Source organism: Musa acuminata, chromosome BXJ1-7 (genome assembly GCF_036884655.1).
Source record: "Musa acuminata AAA Group cultivar baxijiao chromosome BXJ1-7, Cavendish_Baxijiao_AAA, whole genome shotgun sequence".
Lineage (NCBI taxonomy): Eukaryota > Viridiplantae > Streptophyta > Magnoliopsida > Zingiberales > Musaceae > Musa > Musa acuminata.
In genome coordinates this window covers 2,822,828-2,850,407 of record NC_088333.1, presented here as the reverse complement: position 1 = coordinate 2,850,407, position 27,580 = coordinate 2,822,828, and the positions used below count along the sequence as shown (strand labels likewise).

Below are 27,580 nucleotides of genomic sequence, written 5' to 3'. Positions count from 1 at the left end.
TTTTTGTGCATGTTCATGCATTTGTTGATATAAAAATTCTTTCCTCTTTGTTGAAGATTAAACATTATTTGTGTTTAAACCTATGTACTCCCTGATAACCTATAAGTAAAAGCACTTAGCATATATTTGGTGGTTCATTAGGAGGTTGAAAGTTTCTCTTATTTGGATGGGAAAAATATTTTTCGGGAGATGTATTGTGGTATTATAGTGCATCTTATGGCAATCTCTGCTGGTTATAGCAGTGGTTGCTACTAGTGTCTGCTTCAATGAAAGCCCACATTCATCACAAAGAACTGTTGGCATAAGTTGGAAAGCATATGACCCAACTATAAGCTGGCAATAATCCCAGGTCCATGGCTTTGTTTCCTGCATGGCAACAACAGTAAAAAACAGGTTCATTATGCCGGTATGCATACATCTAGATTTATTTATGAAGACCAAAGCTAGGAGCAATATCTAGGATCATCTGCACCATAAAAGTTGTCCTGTATGGACATATGCATGGACTAATAGAAGTATGCTTCTGAAAAGGAAAGGCTACACTGAAGCAAGGAGATTCATGTGGTTAGGAGTGACTTGAATGTTGGCCTTATTTGCTCTTCTTCATACATTAATGAACACATGTGATAAAGAATATATAACAGCAAAAAAAAACTGTCACAAAAATAGAGTGAAGACCACATACTAATAGAGAATATAATTGACCCTCTAAGGTGCAACAATTGAATATAATTGTAGACCATATGCCACTATTTTCAAATATAGCCATGTTCATCAAATGCAAATGGCCAAACTATGAGAATTGTCTTTTAAACTATTGTTGATAGCAGTTTCTCTCTTCAGTGAAGAGTATGTTATACCTCTCTTTTCTCTTTTGAAGCTTCAACATAGTGCATACAAATATGAGAAAGATTAAAGCACTAGTTATTTGCTTGCTGACGAGTATTTTTTGCTTTCAGTCATTGGGAGTCTTATGTGAAGCACAATACTTTCAGAATGTCATGCGTGTTGGCTTTAGATTGAGAGCTACCTTGGTATGTTATTCGTATTGCACATCTTTTGCTGTTATTAAACTCTATGATCAAAATATTGTACATATTTTGATGTTATCACTTATCATCATTGTGCTAGCATTTTTTGAGTTCAATACAATGCTAATAGATTTTCTTGCATAGATGATATGGATCCATGCATTGAAGTATTGCAGTGCACCAGCTGTATTTTTCTGTTCTGACCCCTTACTTTTATGTAATATACTGACTGTAGTGTACCACGTCAAGTATCCTGAATCTTCTACTATTTTTTTTGAATTTATTTTTTGAGTATATGGAATACTAGATTTAGTTCCTTGATGCCATCTACATGCTCTTCGTAACTATGACCTATGTATTTCTTTCTTACCATAAGTTACTTGGAATTATGCCATGGTTTTGGTATGCTTCCTGGGTACGATCAAAACAGGTTGGTCCACATCTCATCTAGCTCTCAGACCTGTACATTCCACCCATGTTATACCATATCAGGTGGTACCACAGTTTTATACGACATTTCTTGCTCTAAAATGAAAACAATTCTTATTCTCTCTTTTTATTTCGGCTGCATGAGCTCTTTGTGCATATTGTTTTTTAGTTGCATAACACTTTGATTCATAATGCATGGTTGGCTTTTCAGTTGTCTTAGCCTCTTAGGGAAACATAATAGATGCATCAAAATCCCTTGGACCCTTCTCCATTTTAAACACCCAAATTTTACAATATGAATAGTGTATTTACAATGTCTTCTTCATGATGAATAATAGATCCAAGAGGACCAAGACATTCTAAAGCTTGAACTTAGAGGAGCCTTGTGTCCATCCATCTTAACTATGCCCTCGTTTCTTTTGTATACACAGGACTTAATTCTAACTAATTTATAATCTTTAGTTTCTAAGATTTGTGTCCATCCAAAACTAAGGTTTGTATGTATATGTTCCCTTTTTAAAACCAAATCGATCTGAAAACTGGGTGGTCGGCTTACCGTCCGGTTTGTATGTGTACTGGTCGTATTTTGATCAGTCAGCATGGGACAGTAAGTGTACCGCTTGGTACCCCCTGTTTCTAATTAGACCAGCTGAGATTGGCTGGTCCATGTGCTAGTCTTTTGTCGATATGTACCGGGTGTACTGGGTGGTAGACATGGAATTTGAAATGTCACTTCCATCTATTGTCTATTTCTAAGGCTAAGTTATTAATAGAATGTTGAATAGTTTATAGAAATAATTTCTTCATCTACCCTTCATATCGTTAACAAGTGCCTTTTGATTTTCATCCTATAATCTAATGATATTAAAATTTAGGTATCCAATAAAAATCCTTATTTTATAAACTAGGATATGCCTTGTATTTTGCCAAATGCAAAGCTTACAACTTCTTTTGTCTCATTTTTAGCTACTATATATCTTTTAAAATTCTTCTCATTTTTATAGATTTGTCAATATTGAAATCATTGTGTTTTTTTTTTTTTAACATTCTCACGTTATCGCCAACTCTCGCGTGACGTTGCATCTTTACCTTTAGATTCTTCAAGAGGCTCTTTTGCCACATTCCTAAATTAATCAGTCATCAAAATTGATGTCGTATTAATATTGTCTTTGTTTAAATTTCAAACATTAGACATTATTGAAGTCCAAATTTGGATTATTAATTTAGTTATTGGATTTTCCTTGAAAGTTTTTTCCATATGTATCATGTTGTTTTCTAGAGAGTCAATTGGTGAAACAAAAAAGGAAAACACCTTTTCTTAATTCTTATACTAAATAGTTTTCTTAATTATTGCACCATTTGCTTCTAAAGTAAGTGCTTTGGCTGAGAATATATATGTCATTATGGTATGCTTAATGAGTTTCATTTTGTATTCACTTCACATATTTACTCTGTTTCATTTTGGAATATTATTGTTCTAGTATGACAATTTGATTTATTTGCCTTCAAAATTTTGAGACTGCTATCGTATTGGGACTACGTTTGTTGCTTTGATTTCTATGATTAGTTTCATTCCATGCCTGCATTCTTCTAAGGGAACTGACTTCCTTTTTTTTTTCTCATTACAGGTTGCAGCTGTGTTTAGGAAATCATTACGATTAACCCATGAGAGTCGCACTAAATTTTTATCGGGAAAGATTACCAACTTGATGACAACTGATGCAGAGTCACTTCAGGCATATTCTTTTGCTATACTTTGAGATGTGTGTGCATAAAAAGATGATGTCAAAGAAAAAGTTACTTCAATTTACTGAACTTTATCAAGAAAGTTTCCTCAAAATATTTGTTGTTGAAGATATGGTATGTAGTACCGAATGGTACTGCCCGGTACGGGCGGTATGTACCGGTCCGACGGTATATCGGTACGCGGACCGCCCAGTACCGCTACAGTACTATAGTACTATAGTATGAAAAAATATACTGGTACCGTACCGTACCGAGCCAACCTCGAAACATCGGTATGGTACGGTATTGCATACCTTGGTTGAAGATATTATTGAAATAATACTTGTGTTCTCTTACCTGAATCAGGGAATACCTCATGTACCCTGGTTCTATATGTTAATAGGGGTTAACTATAATATATTTCCTCATGCTTGATAGCTATTTAAAGGATAAACATAGTGTCTTATGACTAACAAGTTAAATCAACTGGATGACTGAGTTGTCAAATTTTATTCTATTAGGTTCATTAAGGTTATTTGGCATAACTAAATATAAATTGTTGCATCTTGCCATTTTTTTTGTACAGCAAGTGTGCCAACAGCTCCATAGTATATGGTCAGCTCCTTTTCGGATTACCATTTCAGTTATTCTTCTTTACCAGCAGCTGGGAATTGCATCTCTTGTTGGTGCATTTGTGCTGGTTCTTCTAATTCCTATACAGGTAATCTCTTGTGACATTGTGTTTTGTGGGAACTTCCCTTTCCTAAGTTTGTGTTTGTATATCTTCGCTTTGCTTATTGAATTAAATTAGATGGAATATGCAATTACAGTGGTAAAGCATGGTCATCATTGAAGATATTAGGTGAGTCACTAGTGTTTAAGTCCAAACTTAATGCATATACAAAGTAGTGCTACCTTTTGTAGTTCACAGAAGCAAATCTTTTCAGGTTGTATAACTTCAGAATATGTCTGACCTGCCTCTACCTTGAAATTTGACAGAGAATAGAAGATTAGAGATTTTTACAGTGATTCTTATAAGTAGTAACTTTTTGTATCTCCTGGAACTAGTTATTCAGAAGCTAGTCCTTCCAGATCCTATTTTTTGTGCATTTTTGTTTTTTTAATTTTTCTTCTAAAATTCATGTCCAGTTGAGACTGGAATTTCATGTCTGAAACACATTTTCAGCTCCAAAATCAGACTTTTGTTGGCAAAGAATTCTTCAGGTTCTCTTTTATCAAAGGAGATGCTATTAAAACATCTTTATTTTTTTAATATAAATGAGAGCATTGTTTTGGACCTTGCAGTTCTCTTTATACTATACTTTTCTGAGAAATTCCACGGTTCTTCTCAGTATTATACATGTCTTCCTTTCTTATGCTAATCTTGTGTGTGAGTGATTTACTTAATTAGAAAAACACATCCCTGGGCAAAACATGTTCCGTGTTAGCTTGCTAGAGCAGCTAACCAGAATCCATGTTTATGGGTTGTTTACATTCAAAGTAGTGCTTGGAGTTTGTCATTTGAATTTATACATGGTGCCATCTTTTTCCACTTGACCAACATGATTACGATTTCCCATATTCTTTTTTATTGGCATATTTATCAAGCTAAAGAATAATTTTCATGGGAAGGCTAGTACTACTAGTTCTTTTGAGCTCAGTAACAGCTAGCCTTATATTTTTCCCACCATTCTTACTTTTTTCTGGTTTCATGTGGAATCAGACATTTGTGATAAGCAAAATGCAGAAACTTTCAAAGGCAGGTTTGCAACATACTGACAAGAGAATTAGTCTTATGAATGAAATATTGGCTGCTATGGACACAGTGAAGTATGTTTTTCATCAAATGGAATCCTTTTAATAAATATAATTTTGGTTGATCATATCTACTCATCTGGTGTGGCAGATGTTATGCGTGGGAGAAAAGCTTCCAGTCAAAAGTTCAGAGTATTCGTAACGATGAGCTTTCATGGTTCCGCAAGGCTCAGCTGCTAGCAGCGGTAAGGTCCAAAGAAAACATTTCTTAAATTTCCTAATCAAATAAGATATTTTCACTGGTGAAAATGTCAATTTTATTCCTTTTTTTCATTTTTCTCTTAGAAAGTTATACATTCTTCTGACTTACTAGTTACTACTGTGTTGTGCAGTTCAATAGTTTCATTCTGAACAGCATTCCAGTTTTGGTTACAGTGGCCTCTTTTGGGGTGTATTCTCTTCTTGGAGGGGATTTAACGCCTGCAAAGGCATTTACATCACTTTCATTGTTTTCAGTGTTAAGATTTCCTTTGTTCATGCTTCCGAATCTAATAACTCAGGTGTGATACTTCCCCAGAATTTTATAACTTTCTTACAAAAGTCTTGCTTTTCCATGTGATGATAAGGTACTGCAAGCTGTTCTGTATACCTTGAATTTTCGATAAATTGAAGTACCAATCCTTGTATATATATAAAGATATTAAATTTACCTTGCTGCAGGTTGGGTTTGTAACTAGATTGTTGCACACTGCTGATATCAGTGATAATCTCATTTTGACCAAATTAGCGAGTAGTTATTTGTCCTATCTATGAATTTGATTTTTAGATTTATACAGCTTTGTTATTCTGCTACAGAAAGTTAATTTTGTTAATATTTTTTCTTGTTTCTTTGTTTTCCTGATTTTTTTCTAGAATCTTTTCTGAATTTCACTGTAGAAGAGACCATCGAGATAAATCATCTTGCCAAAATCTTAGGTTCCAAACAGTTTCTTCAAGAGAACAAGGGGTACCACTCAGCTGATTCCTGTTTGATGAGCTAATATGGAAAATACAATGCTTGTTGCAAACTTCTGATATCATTGTAACCCAGTTAGTGAGAAGTAGTTATCTCTGCAGCTGATTTTAGATTTATACAGCTTTGATGCAGTGATGTGTTGTACTGTCAGCATAAAGCAGGGGAAAGATGAAGTGTGAGACGAAAACATTGAGCAAAGAATATATAATATATATAATGCTTCCTACTTTTATCTTTGAATATATAATTGATGAGGATCCCACTTTTCTAAACCAAGACTGGATTATGCATGCCAACTTCTTGGTAAAATGTCCCTACCTTCTCTTCCGTTTAATTGATAATATCCTTTTGCATTGAAGATGTTCTGATATAAAAATATCTACCTTCTTCTTGTGGAATGATATGTATAGCATAGCTTTTGATTGTCATGTTGGTAACTTGCCAGTCATTTATTTTGATGTAAAGCTCTGCAAGCTTTTTGTCCAGAAGAATCAGCATATTCTTAATGTGGAGAGCCAGACAAATGGGAATTGTATTCTTTTTGGCTAGTTTCTCTGAAGAAATGTGGTTCTAACTTCTAAGTTCTTTTAGGATGACATTTTATTTAATTAAGTTCCTGAACTTGGATAGTTGATTATAATCTCAAATTTTTGTGACCATTCATTCTTCCCATTGTGTGGCAAAATCTTTGAAGAACATCTGAAAATAGAATCACACGAAGAACTTAATACCGAACAGGCACACAATGCTCTTATAATGCTTGATAGTTATTTGTTTTTGGCAGGTTGTCAATTGCAATGTCTCACTTAAACGTCTAGAGGAGCTTCTCCTAGCTGAAGAGAGAATTCTTTTGCCGAATCCACCTCTTGAACCACAGCTTCCAGCAATCTCAATCAAGAATGGATACTTCTCTTGGGATTCAAAGGTCTCTTAAAATTATTTAATCTTCCTTAGTTGATTTGGTATTATGTCAGAGTTCTAGTAAACTGGAGGGAGAGGACCACTTTCTCATTATTTATTACCACGCTTAGTGATGCTTTTCTCTTGGCCATAGTCTTCATGGTATATACTAAAATAATACACCCATTTACATTGATTTGACTTGTTTTATTTTTTTCTTTTGTCGAGGCACTTAAATATATAACTGTTGTGCATGGCAACCATTCCCCACCTGACTGAAGCTAGTCATGCTTTCCAATATCAAGCGTCCTTGTAGCTGATTCATGGAGCATTTGCAATTAAGAAAAGTCAATTCTAAATTATTCTTTCTAATTCTTTTTCAGTACTACAGTATCACATAAGTTTTGATTTTAAGCCTGGAGGCTGGAGCCTCAAATTTCTTCTGTGTTTTCTTTTTGTTTATAACTATCTACTATTCATATATATCACTTTTCTTTTCTTCTTTCGAATTAAGAATAGGGACTTGAAATTTAAATCTTCAAGAAGTTTTGGAAGCATCATAATCTTTGGGTCTAAAGAAATGCAAGGATATTATATATAAATCCTCATAGAGGAAACACATATACGTTAAAAAAGTCAAATAATCCATTAACTTAATTTGAATAGAAAAATGTAAATCTTGATTTTTACGTTGGTAATAGATTACACTAGTTTGGTTATTTGTTTTGAATTACCCAAATTACAAAAACCAAAGACTCAAATAATCCATAAACATGATGTATATAAATATAATGTAAACCAAAGAGCACAAGAATTGCACTAGTTGTAAATTTTGGCCAGCTTGTTTTTTTTTCCATGATTGAAATGCTTGGATTTCTATGTTATTCATTATCCTAAGTTTCTGTACAACATATTCTTTAGTGCAACTGAGATGTAAAAGAACACTGTTTTTGAACCTTGGTCAGGCATATCTCCTCTTGCGTTGGAACTGCTTGAGACTAATGAAATAAGCAAATAGGAAAGAAACAGATATTATGTGCGAATTGGTGATAACTTTTTGCTGTTGTATCTTAAAATTAAGGTCATTTTCTGTAGTCTTCCGTCCAATCATGTGAAAAGAAGGCATTCAATGCAGAAGGCTCCTGCTAATGTGGGGTTTGGGAAGGATCAAAACATGTGTGGTCTTATTTTTTTACTCTTATAGAGAGACTCTTCCTTCCAAATAGGTGCTAGGCCTAGAGTTAACTGCACATTCTTCCTCTATGGACCCTGCATGACAGGCCCAACTTTCTTCAATAGCTAAACATTTCACTTGGTAGGATGATTTTAATTACTGTGTTATATTGACTATACTAGTGCACTGACACATCAAACAATTTTTAGTACCTTTATAAGTCTACTTAGGCCTACTATATTGTATTTTTGTTCTGGTATTTAAAACATTGCTTGCTGTATTATAAATCCATAGGGCCTGATTTAGGAATGTAATGTCATTTTTAGGGATACTTACCACATTTTTTAATAATCCAACAAGGACGTGCAAAACAATTTAATAATTATATACTTATGATAGTCATCACTGCCTTGTGGCTTATAAGATTTATCTGTCACTAGAATCTTTTGTATAAAGCAATGGTCACTTCTTATCATCATCATTATAATGTTTTTCATCATATATAACAAATACTTTTGCTTGGTTTTACTTAAATGCACAACTAGTCTCCTACAGTGCTGCAATTCGCACCATTACTAACACAACAACTGCCAAACTCTTTGAGGAGCTTGTTTCTTGTCCAGGCCCACATCTGACTCATAGTAAAATCATCAGCCTGTTTCTGATGATGACAGTTATAATCCTGTGTTCTGTGTAAGTTTGTGCTCCATGTAGCTTTAAAAAGTTGTTGACTTTTGCTAGGTGCCAATCTCAAGCTAATGTGATTGAGGTGTCCACATGTTATAACTAATGAGTACTAGCTAGATGAAAACCTTTTACTGGCTGATAGCTCCACATTGTTATGATTTCCAACTTGTTGCTTCCATAGTGTGATGTAGTTCCTGGTGAGAAAAAGCCCTAATGTACATTCTGAATCTCTTCTTAGTGTCAATAATTTAATCTGTCAAACTGTTTCAGGCAGAGAGGCCTACACTATTCAATGTGAATGTGGACATACCTGTTGGTAGCTTGGTTGCAATAGTTGGAAGTACCGGAGAAGGAAAAACATCTTTAATATCAGCAATGCTAGGAGAACTACCACCGGTGGCTGGAACTGAGACATCAGCGGTCATACGAGGAACTGTTGCTTATGTTCCACAAGTTTCATGGATATTCAATGCTACTGTCAGTCATAATTCATGTGTCTTTACTTTTATTGAACTATCAAATAGATAGTTACTGTAACTTTTTCTTGTCCAATACAGGTACGTGACAACATATTGTTTGGATCTCCTTTTCAACTATCACGCTATGAGAAGGCAGTTGAAGTTACTGCATTACAACACGACCTTGATTTGCTCCCAGTAAGTGCGGATAAGAGACGCGTGTTTGTGTTTCTGACTCGTGCAACTCCCTGCCCTCTCACTCTCACTCACGACATGCACAGAAACATTCACTTTGGCATGCTTGCAGCTAATTATATTGAAAACACTTTCATGCACATGGTACGATGTTGACATATATTCCTGGTCCAGAGATTTCAAAAATACCAGAACATGTATGCCTCAGCAATCAAATAAGTAGGAATCCTCATTCACACATATATAACCCGTGTGCTTAGTGAAATTATCTAGAATCTTCCATCATTCCAGTTCTGCTATCTGTGTGAAACATGTCTTTATAATTTCCTTTGCTCCAGGGTGGTGATCATACGGAGATTGGTGAAAGAGGAGTCAATATCAGTGGTGGGCAAAAGCAAAGAGTTTCCATGGCAAGGGCAGTATATTCAGATTCGGATGTATATATATTCGATGATCCTTTGAGTGCACTGGATGCTCATGTTGGTCGACAGGTAATACTGGTCATTAAACATTAGGAAAATTATCTTATCATAAACACTGTTATTGCTGTATTTGGTGACCCATCATGTTTAGTAAACACCTTGCCTAACATTTACATTGTCAAAAGTAACACAAAGTTGGATAATTCAGCCTTGCCTTTTTTAGCATGAACTTCTGGTCTTTTAATAATATGACTAATTTATTCACTGTTTATTTAAATTCGCTCTTTTGATTGCATCAGATGCAACTATGTATTGAAAGAACCATGTGGAAGAAGAAGGAAAAAAGGATGTTTGTTTTCTTTTGGTTTTTTCTTCTTCTTTTTTTGTTGGGGTTGTGTGGGTGGGTGCGTGGTGGTGGTGGGGGGGCAGACAATAAGGGGAAAAAGGGAAAAAAAATGATGCCTACTCAAATGAAATGCTGACTGTATAGTTTCTAATTTTATCTATCTGTTTCAAGTATAGTAGCCTTCCCTTAAGCACTCAACTTGAGGATCTAGTTCATCCCTTTTTGTGCTGGAAATTTAAGAGAAATAGTTGACAGAAACATTCAGCTTTTCTTCGCTTTTAAATTCTCTAATTGAGTGTGAATGATTAGTGTTCTCTTTATAACATTCTGATTTGGCTCTCTATTGCATCCAGGTTTTTGATAAATGCATCAAGGATCAACTGAGAAATAAAACTCGAGTCTTGGTAACAAATCAGTTACATTTTCTACCAAATGTGGACAAAATTATCCTGGTTCATGAAGGAATGGTGAAAGAAGAAGGTACATTTGAAGAACTTTGTTCTAGTGGAATACTATTTCAAAAATTAATGGAAAATGCTGGGAAAATGGAAGAGCATGAAGAAGAAATACAAGGTGAAAGTGCTGAAGAGAATGCAAAATCTTCTGAAAATGGAGAGGTCACAAAGATGGTGAATGCTTTATCAAAGAAGGAAGAGAAACCGAATAAAGGGAAAGAAGGAAAAACTGTGCTTATCAAACAAGAGGAACGTGAAACAGGTGTTGTTAGTTTGAAGGTTCTGGCGAGGTAGATTTTGACCCACTAATTTAATCAGATTTCATATCTTTGAATTGCAATATTTGACTTTTAGTTAGTTTTTTCATCTTAAGACTGAATACTGAAGAAAGCTTTTCATCTTTATGTTCTAACTTCAATTCAGAGTGTTGTTAACTTTCTACTGAACTACTTCCGTATTTAAGATTGCTACAATTTGTCTTAGGTGCATTACCCTTGTTTCAACCTTTTCTTGATTGATCCACTGATTGTACAAAGTTTTTCTAATACCTTTGGCCTCGGCCTATTCATGCCTCTTGTCTGTGATGATATGTTGGTGTTCTAGCTTTGGTATATCAGATTGAAGTTCTGCATGTTCTATTCTTTTCAATGCTTTTAGCTTATTTTGTATGATTATGGAATCTCACCCCCTATGAGTTCTCAAATTCTCTTGTATTTGTTTGATTGCACACTAAGACATTTTTCTTCAATACCAAGTTATATGGTGATGGTAAATGCTTTTCTAGTTCTAATATTTTCTTTTGGAAATATTGCCCCTTAGTTTCTCACAGAAGTAAATACTTTATTCTGTGGATCAATTATAATCTGGAAGTTCCTATGTACTAGAATTAGAATAGATGCATATGATAGCCCATGGTTTATGTCATGTTCATCGTTATTGGCCCAACTTCTTGTATGAGGTTAAGATTCTAACTTTTACAAGATTTCAATAATTTCATGTTTTTGCAGGTATAAGAATGCGTTGGGTGGAATGTGGGTTGTTCTTATACTTTTCTCTTGTTATACCTTGACTGAAATTCTACGGGTTTCAAGTAGCACATGGTTAAGTGTTTGGACAGATCAGAGCTCTCTAAAGAGCCATGGGCCTGGATTTTACAATTTGATTTATGCATCTCTTTCTTTTGGTCAGGTACTACCTCTACCATGAAAATTTTCAAAATCATAATGTTCATAATTAACTTCATACTTCTTAGTTGCTCAGGCTTTACATTTGCCAGCAGCCTCAAGATTGGTAGAATATCTGCTTAACAAATGCTTCTCTGGAGTCTGATCTTTAATGTTTTAATGTTTATCTAGGTACTTGTGACTCTGACAAACTCTTATTGGCTCATTACTTCAAGCCTTTATGCAGCCAAGAGGTTGCACGATGCCATGCTTCACTCTATATTAAGAGCCCCAATGGTGTTCTTTCATACCAATCCACTTGGACGCATAATTAATAGGTTTGCGAAAGATCTTGGTGATATTGATCGCAGTGTTGCAGTCTTTGTTAATATGTTCCTTGGACAAATCTCGCAACTTCTCTCAACTTTTGTTTTAATTGGCATCGTGAGCACTACTTCTCTGTGGGCAATAATGCCACTTCTGATTTTGTTCTATGCAGCCTATTTATATTATCAGGTATAAGATTTATAATCAAGTTTAAACATATTTTTCACTTTGGTTTAGTGTAGTGTGATATTTTGTTTTCTTCATGTAGAACTAGTTCTCTTCTACATTCATATGAGTTAGCAAGTTATGTCAGTGATTATATATCATGCAAAAGCATTGTTTTTGACTGCCTAAGATATCATGAGTTATAGTGCAATAGCTTGTTCTATCCAGTAAAGAAAAACATAATAGGAGAGTAAAATTAAGGTAATGCTTCTTTGACTTTCTTGTGCATTATGTTGATCTAGAAACACAGGTTTGTTTGATATAAAAGGTGCAACAAATATTTGTAAAGAAAAGGTGTGGTTTTCACCTTCACTAATCCTTGTTAATTTCTTCATAATAGGAATAATAGGCAGCCTTACATCTGTGGCAAAAGTTTCACTATAATGCATCAGATCTTTTTATGATTATATATTTTCAGACTTGTACTAACTTTGCAAAGTTTTGCCCTCTCTATTTCAGTCACTTGTTGGCCATACCTTCACCTAGCATTGTCACCCTTTTTTTAATAAACCTACATGTAGCTATGCTTTTCCTGTTCAACTTGGCTTTCTTAATGAAACATCGTTTACATACTATTTGCCTTCATTCTCCAAAATGTATTTCTTAGTTAACTCAATGAATGAAACTTAATTCTAGTGGTTCAAATTTCTTGGTCAACTTGAGGGTCTTTCTTTTCAAGTCAGCTTTATACATTTTAAGACAAATTTTTAGCTTTGAACCATTGAAATTCTGCAATAAACTTATATGCAACAGTGTGGTTGAGTATTGTTCAGAGATATCACCAACCTGGAGTCCTTGATTGTTACCCAGTTAGTCATGTCATATATGATGTCATATCATATATTTTAGTGATTGAGGTCTTATATGCCATATGAATCCCGCATATTTGTATCTAGTGTGCCAAATACATGTCATTTTGTCTCCTGGCCTCCTGGGACCTGTGCATCTCTGGATTTGTTTAGTTGGACAACATGTGGCACACCATTGTTGCATGACCATTCAATATCCACACGTGACCTGTGGTCTCTTAGTCGATGATTGTTTCATTGACTCTGGTGTCTGTTTTGGGATAACAAATAAACAGACCTGTTTGTCTTGCTGTAAACCAGAAGATGGTTCAGTAGCATACCGTTAAATGACGTGAGTTGTTTAACAATAATGAGTTTACTTAACTGTTACTGGTTGCAATTTACTTATTTCAACTAGTTAATGTTGGTTACATCAGTTTCTTTCTTATCTTAAAATTATATTCTCCAGAGTACAGCACGTGAAGTGAAGCGTTTGGATTCCATTACTAGATCACCCGTTTATGCACAATTTGCAGAAGCATTGAATGGTTTATCAACAATCCGAGCATACAAAGCATATGATAGAATGGCTAGTATCAATGGTAAATCAATGGATAATAATATAAGATTTACACTTGTTAATATGGGTGCTAATCGGTGGCTTGGCATTCGGTTGGAAACATTGGGAGGCATCATGATATGGTTCACAGCTACTTTTGCTGTCATGCAAAACCAACGTGCAGAAAATCAGAAAGCATTTGCATCAACTATGGGTCTACTTCTTACTTATGCTTTGAACATTACCAACCTACTTACAGCTGTTCTAAGACTTGCAAGTCTTGCTGAAAATAGTTTAAATGCTGTTGAGCGAGTTGGAACTTACATAGAGTTGCCTTCTGAAGCTCCTGCTGTTATTGAAAACAATAGACCACCTCCAGCTTGGCCATCATCTGGGACTATCAAATTTCAAGATGTCGTTCTTCGTTACAGGCCAGAACTTCCCCCTGTTCTTCATGGCATATCATTTACAATTGAAGCAAGTGAAAAGGTTGGAATAGTTGGTAGGACTGGGGCTGGTAAATCTAGCATGCTCAATGCTTTGTTCCGCATAGTGGAGATGGAAAGAGGAAGAATATTTATTGATGATTGTGATGTTTCTAAGTTTGGCCTTTGGGATTTGCGAAAAGTGCTTGGAATTATTCCACAATCACCAGTTCTATTTTCAGGTACCATGTTTACTTCCATCACTATGGGCTACTTGAATTAGAAATGATACTATTTATGCAAGTTTTGTTTAAAGCTAAATTTATACTTTTTTTTGTATAATGAGAACTCCTGCATGATAGTCTTCCATTAATCGCTCTACTCGAGTCTTTTAAATAGGCATTTGACAATTTCAGTAGCAATGCTGTGTCCATATGCTTTGTTGACCACATTCAGGATATTCTCAAAGATTTAAGGTTTTGTTGTTTACCAGTTACATCACATAGAGGTACTGGCGAGAATGGAATGATGCCTTATAATACATTAACTCCAAACAGGTGAAGTGTGAGTTGAATAGAACTATTACTACAAAATATTTTGGTAGTGGCAAAAATTAACAATGGGGTTGGCAAGTTTTTCATGGACCTGATTTTCATAAAATTGGCTGGATATATTACAAGATATATCAAATTTATTTATCATAATGTTAAAATAGAGATGATTTTCACAACTCACAAGAATGTTGCTATGATTTTACATTTTGGAGATTGATGAAATGCTTTTGTGGTTTATTAGTTTTGTTATATATTGCCTAAGAAGAAGAGAGAATATTATACAAGGGAAAAGTGAACTCTTTTTGCATGTGATAACTATGACCTAAGAGAGAATATGATACAAGGGAAAAAGAGACTCTTCTTTTTCTTATGATAGCTAAGAGTTAAGAGCTCCAATACAAGGATTCATAGATTAATTCAAAGTTGTTCCTCAAACTCCTTTCCCCTCTCCTTTTGTAAATGACTTGCGCATTATATATCTTAATTATCACCTACCCTAATCAATTACTTTTACTCTCACCAACCCCTATTAATTATCACAAGTAACAAAAGCGCATTAATGGACCACAAATTACAGAACAGCATTTGGTGCCTCGGGACTTAGTTGTCTAGAAACTTGATAATTTGATTTGCAGCTTGATGGCTTTGCCTTGAAAGTTGAAACTATATATTTTGAGACTTAATAGTTTGAAACTTGAGATTATTAATTCATGTTGCTGCAATCTCATTCTTCAATACTTCTAGTTATGCACTACATCAAGTTGTTTATTGTAAAAATTCTAATCATTTGAAATTGTTGCAGTTTTGGGTTGTTGGCTCCTGTATTATCTCAAAAATCTAGCAGTTCAAGTTCTGCCATTGTTTCGCTTTAGCCTGTTTAGGAAATATATGACTTCATCTGTAGACCAATGTTTCTTTTCCTATCTATGTGTGTGTTTGTGACTGTCTGGAACAAAAAATATTGCAGGAACTGTCCGATTTAATCTGGATCCCTTCAGTGAGCACAATGATGCAGATCTTTGGGAGGCTTTAGAGAGGGCACATTTAAAAGATGTCATTCGGAGGAATTCATTGGGACTTGATGCAGAGGTATTCTACATTTTGTTCTATGTATTATGCATCTATGTTATTGTATGCATTATAATGATTCTATTGTTTTCTTCTTGTGACTTATGGCAAGGGATGCTTAACATTGAAAGAACTGATGCTAGATGATTCTCTGTTTCTTCCTAATAATAGTTAATTCTACTTGAATATTTATTAGTTGGAATATAAAGCATGACTGCTCTAGCAATCTCAAATAATTTCTTAACATGACTTATGTTTGTTTCTTCCAAATGTTATAATTATGCCTGGAATTGAAAATTCAAAGCTATTGTTTTATATCTTTGATCGCCATTAAATAAAAAATTATCTTATTATGATAAAAATTGTCACATAGAACAGCATATGATGTTTCTTATATGTCTAAACTTGTGAGAGCATCTCTCTTTGGGTTTGTCTTTTCCTGGGCTTTTGTTGATACTGATATAGCGTCAGTGATGTCAATAATAAGCAGATGCAAGTACGTTTCTAGAAGTTCAAATTTTAAGTAATGTAAATCAGGGTAATAAGCATGTTGACTGCAAATTTTCCTTTTTTCTTTGTGATGATTTTGCACATTTTTGGCTGAAAATATTACCTCTCAATGTCATTATTCATTAGGTTTCAGAAGCAGGTGAGAATTTCAGTGTTGGACAAAGACAACTTCTGAGTCTTGCTCGAGCATTGTTAAGGAGATCAAAGATTCTTGTTCTGGATGAAGCAACAGCAGCGGTGGATGTTAGGACTGATTCTCTTATTCAGAAAACAATAAGAGAAGAGTTCAAATCATGCACAATGCTCATTATAGCTCATCGTCTGAATACCATCATCGACTGTGATCGAATTCTTCTCCTCAGTGCCGGACAGGTATCCAGTGAGACTTTAGTTTTTACATCACAAGCCTACCAGGATAAATAATATGACATCCAGAACTTTCTTTCCCTGATCAGGATAGTATGATTATCTTGTTTTGATTTTATCTAGGTAACTTAATGCAATTTAAAACCAATTGTCCACTCCAATTCCTAATGTTCTATTATAAATATTCTTTAATGTAAAAAAGGATTTCTTTTTGGTTTTTTATTTATTTATGATCTTTGGATGCTGTGGTCAGCCATTAGCATGTTGAGGATTTTTCTTTTTTTTAAAGTAATCATAACAGATTGACATATTGACATGAAAACCATAGTGTAAATAGTTAAATTCAAACCTTGCTTGGTCCAGCCAAGTTGTGTCAATGTTTATGTTGTGTTTGTGTCTGCAAGGATAAATCTGTGGATGCCCATCAGGTTAAAGTAAAAAGAGGTTGTGGGGCATAGGTGAGAGGAGAGAGAGAGAGGATCTGGATGTGGGATGAGTATAGGACAAACATACCCCAATTCTTTGAAGATAATATTTATTATTTTCAAGGTTCGCTGTACCGTACCGTACCAGTGTTTCGACCCGGGCTCAGTATGGTATGGTACCGGTGTACTGGGCGGTACATTAGGGCGTACCGAATAATTTTTTTTTATACTGTAGCAGTACTACTGTATAGTACTGTAGTACTGTAGCGGTGCCGGACAGTCCGCGTACCGATAACTTGTCGGACCGGTACATACCGCCGGGTATGGGTGGTATGCTTTGGTACGACAGACTTTGATTATTTCTTTTGCCATATAAGTTCTTTCGTATTTGTTCAAATTAAAGGGTAATTTCTAGCCAAAGTCAACAAGACAGACATGATTTCAGGTTTATGGTTTTGTTATAGATCAGTAAGAATCTGCCATTTTTCTTGTGAAATATCTTCCGAAACATTAATTTGTGTTCAAGCATTTTCATTATCATGATAATATTGACAGAAAATATACAAGCATGATCAACATCAAGTTCAATGCACCCATCTTGCACTATAAAGCTTTGTCTTTAATCTTTATTATTAACAACATTCTTAATTCTTATACCGAGTCGTGAAAACTACCAAAGCATGTTGATCTCTATCATAAGACAATAATGATTATTATTAGACTTGACCAGGTTTCTTTTAGAGTAGCTGAGAATTTTATGTAAACCTTGCTAAAAGGTACTCATCGTTGTTGTGGTCCTTCCACTAGGTTTTTTTTAATTAAATTTTTTTTGTTACATCAAATGCATACATGACGCTCACACATGGACTCGATCCTGAGACTTATTACTTGTACAATCATGCACAAACCAATTCGGATGTCTCAACAGAGACCTCCTAATTCAGATTATTATTATTAATGAATTTTTTTATTTAAGATTATTATTATTTAACTTAATTGGTTAAGTGTGCATGCAGAACTGTACTCTCAATAATCTGAACCTTAGTAGCAGGAATCTGGCTTATGTCCTAAGTTACCCACACTCAAGTATCTTTGTTCAGATTTCAAAACTTTGCAGTAATAATGATTCCTAATATTTGGAACTATAACATGTAATATTTGGAATTGTAAATCCATCAAACTGAAATGTACAAGGGTATTAAGAAGTTCGGAGCCACTTTTTAAAAAAAAAATTACATAAATAGAGTACAAAACCTTTCTTCAGTCTATGTATGTTTTTAATTGCAAGTAAGTTAAAGAAAAAAGTTAGTTAAAGTAAATTGATTGCTTATCTTTCTGGTCTTATGTTTGATGAGTACATTCGTATATTAGTGAAAACATGTATAAATTGATACTTCCAGGCTTCTTTATCTGTCTGCTTCTAGATACTTACATCTGAACATGTATGGTGCTCACCTTCCAGTTAAATCCTGTTTAGTGCTTTACTAATATCTATGAGGACTATATTCATTAGATTTCACTGATGCATATCAGCTGCACCTGACTTTATTGGCAGGTTTTGGAGTTTGACACTCCAGAGACCCTTCTATCAAATGAAGAAAGTGCTTTCTACAAAATGGTTCAGAGTACTGGTGCTGCCAATGCCCAGTATTTACGGGTATAAGCACATGCCCTGTTCTTTTTCTCTCCTTTATTTTCTTGTCTAATAGTGTTTGTAAATAATATATTCTCATATGTTATCACTTTAATCCAGACATTTGGTCTTTCCTTTTTTGTCTTCATGTTTCATGAGATGCAAATTTTAGAAGTATCTTAGTAGACTACTGAGTACTGACTGCATTTTTTAACCCTAAACTTCCAAAGAACTTTATTAGGCTTGTATGACAAGGTTTGGTACTGGTCCTGATCTTGGCAATTGATGCATACCGGCCCTACAGGATATCATTATGTTTGTGCACCAACATTACTGATAAAAATCATTGCAAACAATTTTTTAAGTATTCTTTCAGCTGTGTACTGTACTATTCCACGAGGATTATGGCATAGATATCAGGTACTAGCATGGTTCATCTTATCGATCTGTACCAATATACCGTCCAGTTGTCAGTACGGTATGTTCCGAGCTATACTAAGTATATCGACACAGTACATGGGGGCATGCCAATGTACGGCTTGTACCGGTCCCCTATCGGACTGGTATGTATTGCCCGTACCGAGCAGTATACTGCGAAATGGTGAACCTTAGGTACTAGTACTTGATTACTTGTTTATATAAATTTGTTTTCTATTATGATTTTGTCACTCTTTAGTATCTTAATTAATCCATTTTAACCACAGATCTTTGGAGGAAGGATAAATTTTAATGCTTTATAATTAAACTTGACACAGTATTGAAATCTCAGGTTGTATATCACTATATTGTAAATTTAGCTTTATTACCAAAACAATAAATACTCACTTAGGAACACCCTCTATTAAGATCTAAATTTGTTCTGCTACTCCAATTACATTAGAATCATGGCTTGTCGAGGAAATCATTTGTTCCAATTTTCGGTTGAAGCATCTACGTTGAACAACAAAGGTGACATGAATCTGATTACCACGAATTTAAAATTTTGACTTGGACTACTTACCTAACTAAACATCTGAAACATATGCCAGTGTCATATTGAAGAACTTCAAAGTTTGTTCATGATCAGCTTTTGCATTTATGATCTAAATCACACACAACAAAAACTGCTGTGCAAGAATTAGAGTTGGGCTAAAATTGTCGCATAGAACTTTAAAGTTTATGATCAACCCAAAATTTATAGACAAAGCGGAAATAATTCCATTCAGGGAACAGTCAGGATTAGCTCCTGATTCTGAGTTCTGAATATGAATGTTGGCTGTTTGTCGAGATTATACTTACCACAGACATTCTGAGATTGTAATGATATTTCTGGATTCATTTGCAGGACTATAATATGCAAAAACATCTTCTCTAATTAATCTGAAAAGGCTATATATGTATTGACTTCCTGATCTGGATTAAGTTTGTCTTGGTTTATCTTTCCTCTTTGAACAACATAATTAATAAAGATTTAGTAAGAAATGATATGACAATCTTGCTTTTCGAGACTTCTTTGTCAACATCCTAATCTCTTCCAGGTTTGCTATTATTTTTACTTGTTGATAGGATATTAAGCAAATTGCTAATTCACCAGTTCAATCAGTTATAGATTTGAGTATGCAGGATTATCAAATATTCTCTTTTTCTTTTAGACCACAAGTCAAAATGGGTATCCTGGTAAATGCAGTGTGAAATCAGTTAACCACTTTGAGGGCTCTTCCTGCTCAGTGCTATCAGATGGTGTTTTGATGGTACAGATCCAAACTCCTCAATGTTGAGAGGGTAACTGATTGAAATAGGTCTAATCAGTGTAACTCCTCAATGTTGAGAGGGTAACTCATTGTATCTTATGGGAATGGATCCCGTGAAGGCCTGTAATATCTTATCATGCAGGTCCTAAGTGACACTCTTTTTTCCTTTTCTTCGGGGGACGGGGTTAAATAAGTTTTAACAATCCATTCAACTGAATACAAACTAAGGTGAGATGAAGTCAACGCTTTGTTCCTAATTGCACCAGCATTTGAAAATTGTTACTAGTAATTGTTGTTACCTTGTGAACCTTTGGCAGTATTGAGTATTTAGGTCTTCTGGGCTATATTTATGTTGCTTATCTGCCTCTTTTTTAGAATTTTAATTCTGCACTTTTGGCCTTTGGGGGAGAAAACCACAGGGTCTGGTCTTTGGAGCGGGGGAGAACAGGTCGAGAAGGGAGGAGATCAAGAGACAAGAAGGTGAACGGAGATGGCTGGCGTCTTCACGCTGGGTAGCTGCTGCCCAATTTGCACTTGCGGTCAGCCTGACATCCTCACAGAATGACCTCCATCAGCTGGAGATTGATGATGAAAACAACATCCTTAATAGAACAAAGGATGCCGTGATCACATTGCAGAGCATTTTGGAAGGGAAGCATGACACTGAAATCGAAGAAAAGCTTGAACAGCACAATGTCCCTAGCAGTAGATGGTGGTCATCACTCTATAAAGTGGTTGAAGGTAAATCTTTGGCACATGCTTTACTCGTAAAATGTCTGCTTGAACAGAGATTGCTATGGTCTGTGGTGTTGATTTTACTTTTAAAGTGCTAAAGTTCATTGCATGATGAAAACACATTTGTTAATTGCATGAGTTTCAGCACTGCACTCGGCTAGTTAGGAGTTTTGTCAGGTATGTGTAGGACTCGACAAGACGACTACAGGAGCCACCTGGCAAGAGTTCAAAAAAATTGGGAACCAAAAATTAAATTTAGGGGTTATATGATTTATAAAGTGCATGTCTATTCAAGCAAAACATCATCGGTACTCTTTCTTTTGATGGTAGAATGTGACAAGAAAACCATGTATTAGATCATCGGTGGCTTATATATATTATTTATCACTTTCAGGTCTTGCAATTATGAGTAAACTGGCACGGAACCGTCTCCAGCCTGGTTCCGAATTTGAAGACAATTCAATCGATTGGGACCAAGTGGTGATGTAGCAAATGCAGTCATCTTCCCTCGATGATCGCCGGAGTTTGGGAGGATTCAATGGTGCTTTTAGTGCAGATGCATAACCAAGAATTGCTCCCTCGGTAAGCAGGTGATTTGATTGTTCAAAACACTGATCTGCTTTTGTATGAGGTGTCAAGTAGTCTTCAAGAACAAAGATGTTAGTTAGTGTGCTTCTTTTGACAAAGGGATGAGTTATAAATCAGACTACAACAATATGCATTTACATTAACAACTATAAAAGGCCAATGCAGTTAGCCTCCTGCAAATCTGTTTGTGTGTGCTTCCAAAGTATAAAAAATTTGACAGGATAGGATGCAGCATCCTTGTTGGCAAATCTTTCATGCATATGTATGTCAGACAGAGGTTTTGTATTCCTCAAATTGTTTTTGACTATATGCATATCCCTCTTAAAACCTCAAAAATAACAAATGCATCCTTTGTCGCTGGTGTGGGTGGGTGAGGTCAACCAAAATTTATTTTATTTTATGTAAAAGGGAAAAATCATTGAGGCACAGATTCTCCTCCTTCCTAAATGTTTTGATATTTTATTTTGTTTTGATATGCATCCTCTCTCTCTCTCTCTCTCTCTCTATCTCTCTCTCTCTCAATCGAAACCCTCCTGACAATAACCATAGTCATATTTTATTTTGTTTTGATATGACTGATAGAGACGTGGAAAAGAATAATAAAATCCTTCTTCTTCTTCTTCTTCTTCTATTCCTTACCCATCACCGGATTATGCTGTGATTTATTTGCAGAAAAGGAACCTGAACACTTAATTTGCCATTTCTAATTGGGAAATCATCTCGCAGATTAGCGGGATCGGACGGTGCCCGTCCGCCGATGCGATCCACGGAATCGGGGAATCTGAAACATAATCTGAGCGACGCGTGTCGGTACGTAGGCGTCGCAATCTGGGCAGTCACCGGCTGTTTCGGTCAAAGCCGCCCATAAATATCGAGCTGTAGCCTACCCATGAATACCTGCCTTTTGGAACGGATGGGTTCCACGTAGGTAGCTTCTATCTCTCCAATCACACGCAGGTAGATCAGCGGTGCGTGTCGCTGGGGTAGCTGTAAAAATGCTTCGAGCTTTATACTCGGAAGCGGGAGCCTTTGAACTCTCTCTCTCTCTCTCTCTCTAAAGATATTTACATGTGACTGTTAGAATCTCCGGCACCCTCCCTCCCTCCCTCCTCCGGTCATCTCCTTCGTTCCGGCTCTGCATATTCCTCCACAGGTAACAATGGCGACATCCATCTATCTCCTCCTCATACAACTGTGATCGCGTCCTGTCTTTGTCTCTCTGTTCTTCTTGTTCTGTTTATTATGCATAATTTGATGCGTTCTTGGATTGAATGGTTGATCTAAAACTGTCACAATGCGACATGGAATTCTTTCTTCATGATTAATTTCTACCGAAAATGTAAAAAGCTGTTCTTTGTGGCCTTTGATTATTGCTTAATTGGAACAATCTTAAAGCATGAGAAAGAAAAATAAAATAGATTGAGAAGTTCCTTCTTCTTCGAATCCTACCGATGACGAACTCCCATGATCTGGTAATTGGAATTCAAGAACAAGATCATTAATGGATCTTCGTATGCCTCACAACATGTCTCGTGATGTGTTCCGCTATGACTGAACCCAAACTGAGACCCGCATTGTAGTGTTTGACAGTGCTTGAAGCGAAGACCACATTGGAATGGGGACTATTGCCACTGAAAGGAGAGGAGGAGGAGGAGGAGGAGGAGGAGGAGGAGGAGCGAAACAGAGGAGGGCGGGCTGCTGCTGCACCAAAGATGAGTTCCTCCCCGATGAATCATTCCAGAGCTGGGCCAACTACATGAAGGCTCTGAGAGAGACCGGAATGCGGCTCAAGAATCGGATCGCCGCCCGGTCCATGGACGACACAGAGATCAACGAGGTTCGAGCTAGGAGCGGATACGAGATGAAGCGGAACCTCTCCTGGTGGGATCTCATCTGGTTCGGCATCGGTGCTGTCATCGGCGCCGGCATCTTCGTCCTCACCGGACAGGAGGCCCGCAACGCCGCGGGCCCTGCGGTGATCCTCTCCTTCGTCGTCTCCGGTGTCTCCTCCATGCTGTCTGTCTTCTGCTACACCGAGTTCGCGGTGGAGATCCCTGTCGCAGGTCCGGGCTGTGTTTGTGTGTCTTGGTCGCTTGTTGCTTGAGCTGACGGTTGCGTCCATGCATGGCTGTCTCAGGTGGCTCCTTCGCCTACCTACGCGTCGAGCTGGGCGACTTCGTGGCCTTCATCGCTGCCGGCAACATCCTCCTCGAGTACGTGGTCAGCTGCGCCGCGGTCGCCCGCTCCTGGACGTCCTACTTCGCCACCCTCCTCAACCACCAACCCGACGACTTCCGCATCCACATCGCCTCGCTCTCCCCCGACTACAGCCGCCTCGACCCCATCGCCGTCGCCGTTATCGTCGCCATCTGCCTCGCCGCGGTCTTCTCTACCAAGGCCACCTCTCGGTTCAACTACGTGTCCTCCATCATCCACCTGGCCATCATCGTCTTCATCATCGCCGCCGGCCTCTCCAGGGCCGACCCCAAGAACCTCTCCGACTTCATGCCCTTCGGCGCTCGTGGGCTCTTCTCGGCCTCCGCCGTGCTCTTCTTCGCCTACGTCGGCTTCGACGCGGTGTCCACCATGGCGGAAGAGACCAAGAACCCCGCCAAGGACATCCCGCTCGGCCTCGTCGGTGCGATGTGCATCACCACCCTCTGCTACTGCCTCCTGGCGTTCACCCTTTGCCTCATGCAGCCGTACTCGCAGATCGACCCCAACGCGCCCTTCTCGGTCGCGTTCGAGGCCGTCGGTATGGACTGGGCCAAGTACATCGTCGCCTTCGGCGCACTCAAAGGCATGACGACCGTCCTGCTGGTGTCGGCCGTCGGCCAAGCTCGGTACCTCACCCACATCGCTCGCACGCACATGGTGCCGCCATGGTTCGCTCAAGTCCACGCCACCACCGGTACCCCCATCAACGCCACGGTCGCCATGCTCGTAGCCACAGCCACCATCGCCCTCTTTACCGAGCTCAGCATCCTCTCCAATCTCCTCTCCATCTCGACGCTCTTCATCTTCATGCTGGTGGCGGTGGCTCTCCTCGTCCGGCGATACTACGTCAGCGGCGAAACCTCCGCGGCCGAGCGGAACAAGCTGATAGTTTGCATCGTGCTCATCCTGGGCTCCTCGGTGGGGGCTGCCGGGTACTGGGCGGCGGGTGTCGACGGGTGGGTGGGCTACGTGGTGGCGATACCCGTATGGTTTCTCTCGACGGGGTTCCTGTGGCTGGGGGTGCCACAGGCGAAGAAGCCGAAGCTGTGGGGGGTGCCGATGGTGCCGTGGTTACCGTCGGCGTCCATCGCCATCAATATCTTCCTGCTAGGCTCGATCGACGGGCTGTCGTATATGAGGTTTAGCATATGGACGGCGCTGCTGCTCGTCTACTATCTCTTTTTGGGGCTGCATGCATCATATGACACCGCCAAGGCTGCCGCTGCCGCTGCCGCCGCCGCCGCCGCCGCCGCCGCCGCTGCCACTGCGGAAGGTGCAAACCGTAGGTAGAAGTCATCTCAGTGTTACTACCTACTTGTCTTACAAGGTTTAATTGTATGTGTATTTATTTTTGGAGATTTCTATTGCCTTTTCTTTTTTAAGGGTTATTTGCAATCCTTTTACTCCATACAATCATTAAAAAATAATAAAATATAATTTTACTAAGAATAATTCCTCAATTACTAATCATATTTTTATATCTCATAATCCGTTGCTACGATACAAAAGCCTAGAATATCATATTTCCAATTTATAACCTAATATTATTATTTATAAAAATATTAAATCAATCGAACAAACTTAAAATATAATTTTGATATGGATCATTTAAATTCTTATGGTTTACTCAAATTATAGTACGTAAGCCTCTCTCGTTAAGTCAATTAACAAACGTTAGAGTCTTCTTACTTGATATGCTGACACATAATAAACTATTAATATAATTTAAATTAAAAAAAATATATTTTAACCTTATAATTTTGGTCATGGATCATATAAGCCCTTATGGTTTTGTTTGTGTCTAAAATAACCCTTATATTTTAAAAAACATAGCGTATAAACTTTTCCTATCCAGTTTGAGTTAAAAGATATTAGAATTTGTTTACGTAGTATATTGACTTATAATAAAATATTAATATAATAATATTTATAATTTAAATTAAAAAATTAAGACCGTCATCAATGGCGGGAGGAGACATTATCGTGAAAGCGACCACTAGTAGCAACACCAGTCATTGCTACCAGCAAGGCATCATACGTATGCATCCTCTCTCGTGCTGACGACAAGCTTAGGAGCTTATGATCTTACCTCAGGTGCATGTGCGTCGACTAGTTCAACGCTAGGCATACAATGATCTCCTGATCCCTCTTCCTTCTCTTGGGTTTCCTCATCCCCGCCACCTCCCATTTCATCCTCTCTTACGCCCCCACCTATCGCGCCTATGATATGGTGGTCTAGCTTATTAGGATCAAGAGCACTAAGAGGGGGGGTTGAATTAGTGCAGCGGAAAACTTTCGACGATTAAAACTGCGTTCGTACGTTGAAATCCGATTCCGACGTAAAAGTCGTTTCGTGCAGATAATAACTTTGAAAGCTTACGGAAACGTATTTGAAGTAAAGTAAGGAAGGCAGTTTGCAATTAAGATAAATAACACAAAGGAAAATGCAAACCAGATTTTAGAGTGGTTCGGTCAAACGTGACCTATATCCACTTTCGGCTTCCTCCTCCGATAAGGTCACCGGCGTCTACTAGGGGCCTTCATTGAATAGGTGAAGGTCAATCACCCTTTTACAGTTTCACTCCTTTTGACGAGCTTAGGAGACAACCCTTACAGAAATTTCTCTCCTCTCTTGAAAGATCAAAACTTGGAAGAAAATAGGGAGGAGAACTTTTAGCCTTTACAACACTTTTGAGCTCTAAAAATCACAGAGTAAGATTGGATTTTCAGTCCCCTTTCATGCAGGAAAGGGTGGCGTATATATAGGCCCCAAATTGGTTTGAATTTGGAGCTCAAAAATATCTTTTCCCGGATTTCCGGGGTCCTGGCGATACTACCTCCTGACTAGGGCGGTACAACCGCTTGGCAGCTCGGAGACTGAGCCCAGGCGGTGCCACCGCCTAACTGGGGGACCATCTCCTGGGCGGTGCCACCGCCGACACTGGCTGTGCCACCGCCTGGCAGGAATTCTAGTCCGATTGGGTTGATCCATTCGGCCCAATTTGGGTCTATCAAGGGCCCAATTGCCCCCATATTAAGTTAATGGGATCACCTCCCATTCCTAACTTAATCTATATGCTAACTACGATATTTCTTAAGACATTTACTGCAACTTGCTCCGGTGCATCAATCGATTCTTCCGATGAACTTCCGACGAACCTTCGGCGATGCTCCGACGGACTTCCGGCAAACTCTTGGACTTGCGACGATCCACTTGGCGAGTTCCGATGAACTTCTTTGGCAAGCTCCTGGACTTCTTGGATTTGTTCCCGCAGAACATCCGACGACCGTCCGGACTTCCGTCGAACTCTCGAACCCCCAACGTGATCATAGTCTTGACTCCGGCGCAACTCCTACTACATGTCTTACTTCCATCGTAGTTAATCCCGCACATGTAAAACAAAACTTCGATCGAGACAATTAATCTGAAGCAATTAACCAAGTTGTCCGGCATGTCATTGGTCCCTCGACGCTTCGTCCGATTATTCGGCGCATCGTCCTCTCCTGCGGCCTATTGCTCAATCGGTCAGTTGACTCCGCAACTCCGATATCCTTGGCACAATACCCGCTTTTCTTAGCCTGATGCCCGAGTCCACGGCCCGAAGCCTTCTGTCGATACGTCGACCGATCCACCGGCCCGATGTCCAATCTTCTGACATATTCCTCCGACACAAT

General features: G+C 37.8%; 2 protein-coding genes across 6 annotated transcripts in view; both read left to right on the top strand.

Moving 5' to 3' along the window:
* Positions 1 to 21,862, top strand: part of LOC135678217 (ABC transporter C family member 2-like) — a 36,687-nt gene extending 14,825 nt beyond the window's left edge. For all 5 annotated transcript variants that reach the window (XM_065190752.1, XM_065190754.1, XM_065190751.1 and 2 more), the window contains 19 exons: positions 960 to 1,034; positions 3,089 to 3,196; positions 3,772 to 3,906; positions 4,909 to 5,015; positions 5,092 to 5,185; positions 5,333 to 5,500; positions 6,740 to 6,880; positions 8,987 to 9,193; positions 9,274 to 9,372; positions 9,708 to 9,860; positions 10,491 to 10,882; positions 11,600 to 11,780; positions 11,948 to 12,271; positions 13,565 to 14,321; positions 15,601 to 15,722; positions 16,338 to 16,583; positions 18,558 to 18,659; positions 20,785 to 21,106; positions 21,495 to 21,862. In XM_065190752.1, coding sequence (XP_065046824.1) covers positions 960 to 1,034; positions 3,089 to 3,196; positions 3,772 to 3,906; positions 4,909 to 5,015; positions 5,092 to 5,185; positions 5,333 to 5,500; positions 6,740 to 6,880; positions 8,987 to 9,193; positions 9,274 to 9,372; positions 9,708 to 9,860; positions 10,491 to 10,882; positions 11,600 to 11,780; positions 11,948 to 12,271; positions 13,565 to 14,321; positions 15,601 to 15,722; positions 16,338 to 16,583; positions 18,558 to 18,659; positions 20,785 to 21,106; positions 21,495 to 21,589 — 3,828 coding nt within the window. In that variant the 3' untranslated portion in view covers positions 21,590 to 21,862. The remainder of the gene's footprint in view (positions 1 to 959; positions 1,035 to 3,088; positions 3,197 to 3,771; positions 3,907 to 4,908; positions 5,016 to 5,091; positions 5,186 to 5,332; positions 5,501 to 6,739; positions 6,881 to 8,986; positions 9,194 to 9,273; positions 9,373 to 9,707; positions 9,861 to 10,490; positions 10,883 to 11,599; positions 11,781 to 11,947; positions 12,272 to 13,564; positions 14,322 to 15,600; positions 15,723 to 16,337; positions 16,584 to 18,557; positions 18,660 to 20,784; positions 21,107 to 21,494) is intronic.
* A 1,493-nt stretch (positions 21,863 to 23,355) lies between these two features.
* Positions 23,356 to 25,195, top strand: LOC103991116 (cationic amino acid transporter 1-like). The gene is made up of 2 exons (XM_009410474.3): positions 23,356 to 23,751; positions 23,826 to 25,195. The coding sequence occupies exons 1-2, from the start codon at positions 23,445 to 23,447 to the stop codon at positions 25,193 to 25,195; spliced, it is 1,677 nt and encodes a 558-aa protein (XP_009408749.3). The 5' UTR covers positions 23,356 to 23,444.
* The last annotated feature ends 2,385 nt before the right edge of the window (positions 25,196 to 27,580 follow it).

Excerpts from the sequence above, each read along its gene's own strand:
- LOC103991116 (XM_009410474.3), top strand. The coding sequence starts at position 23,445 with ATGAAGGCTCTGAGAGAGACCGGAATGCGGCTCAAGAATCGGATCGCC. Across the intron at positions 23,752-23,825 it reads GGTGGAGATCCCTGTCGCAG|GTGGCTCCTTCGCCTACCTA; the intron begins GTCCGGGCTGTG and ends TGGCTGTCTCAG.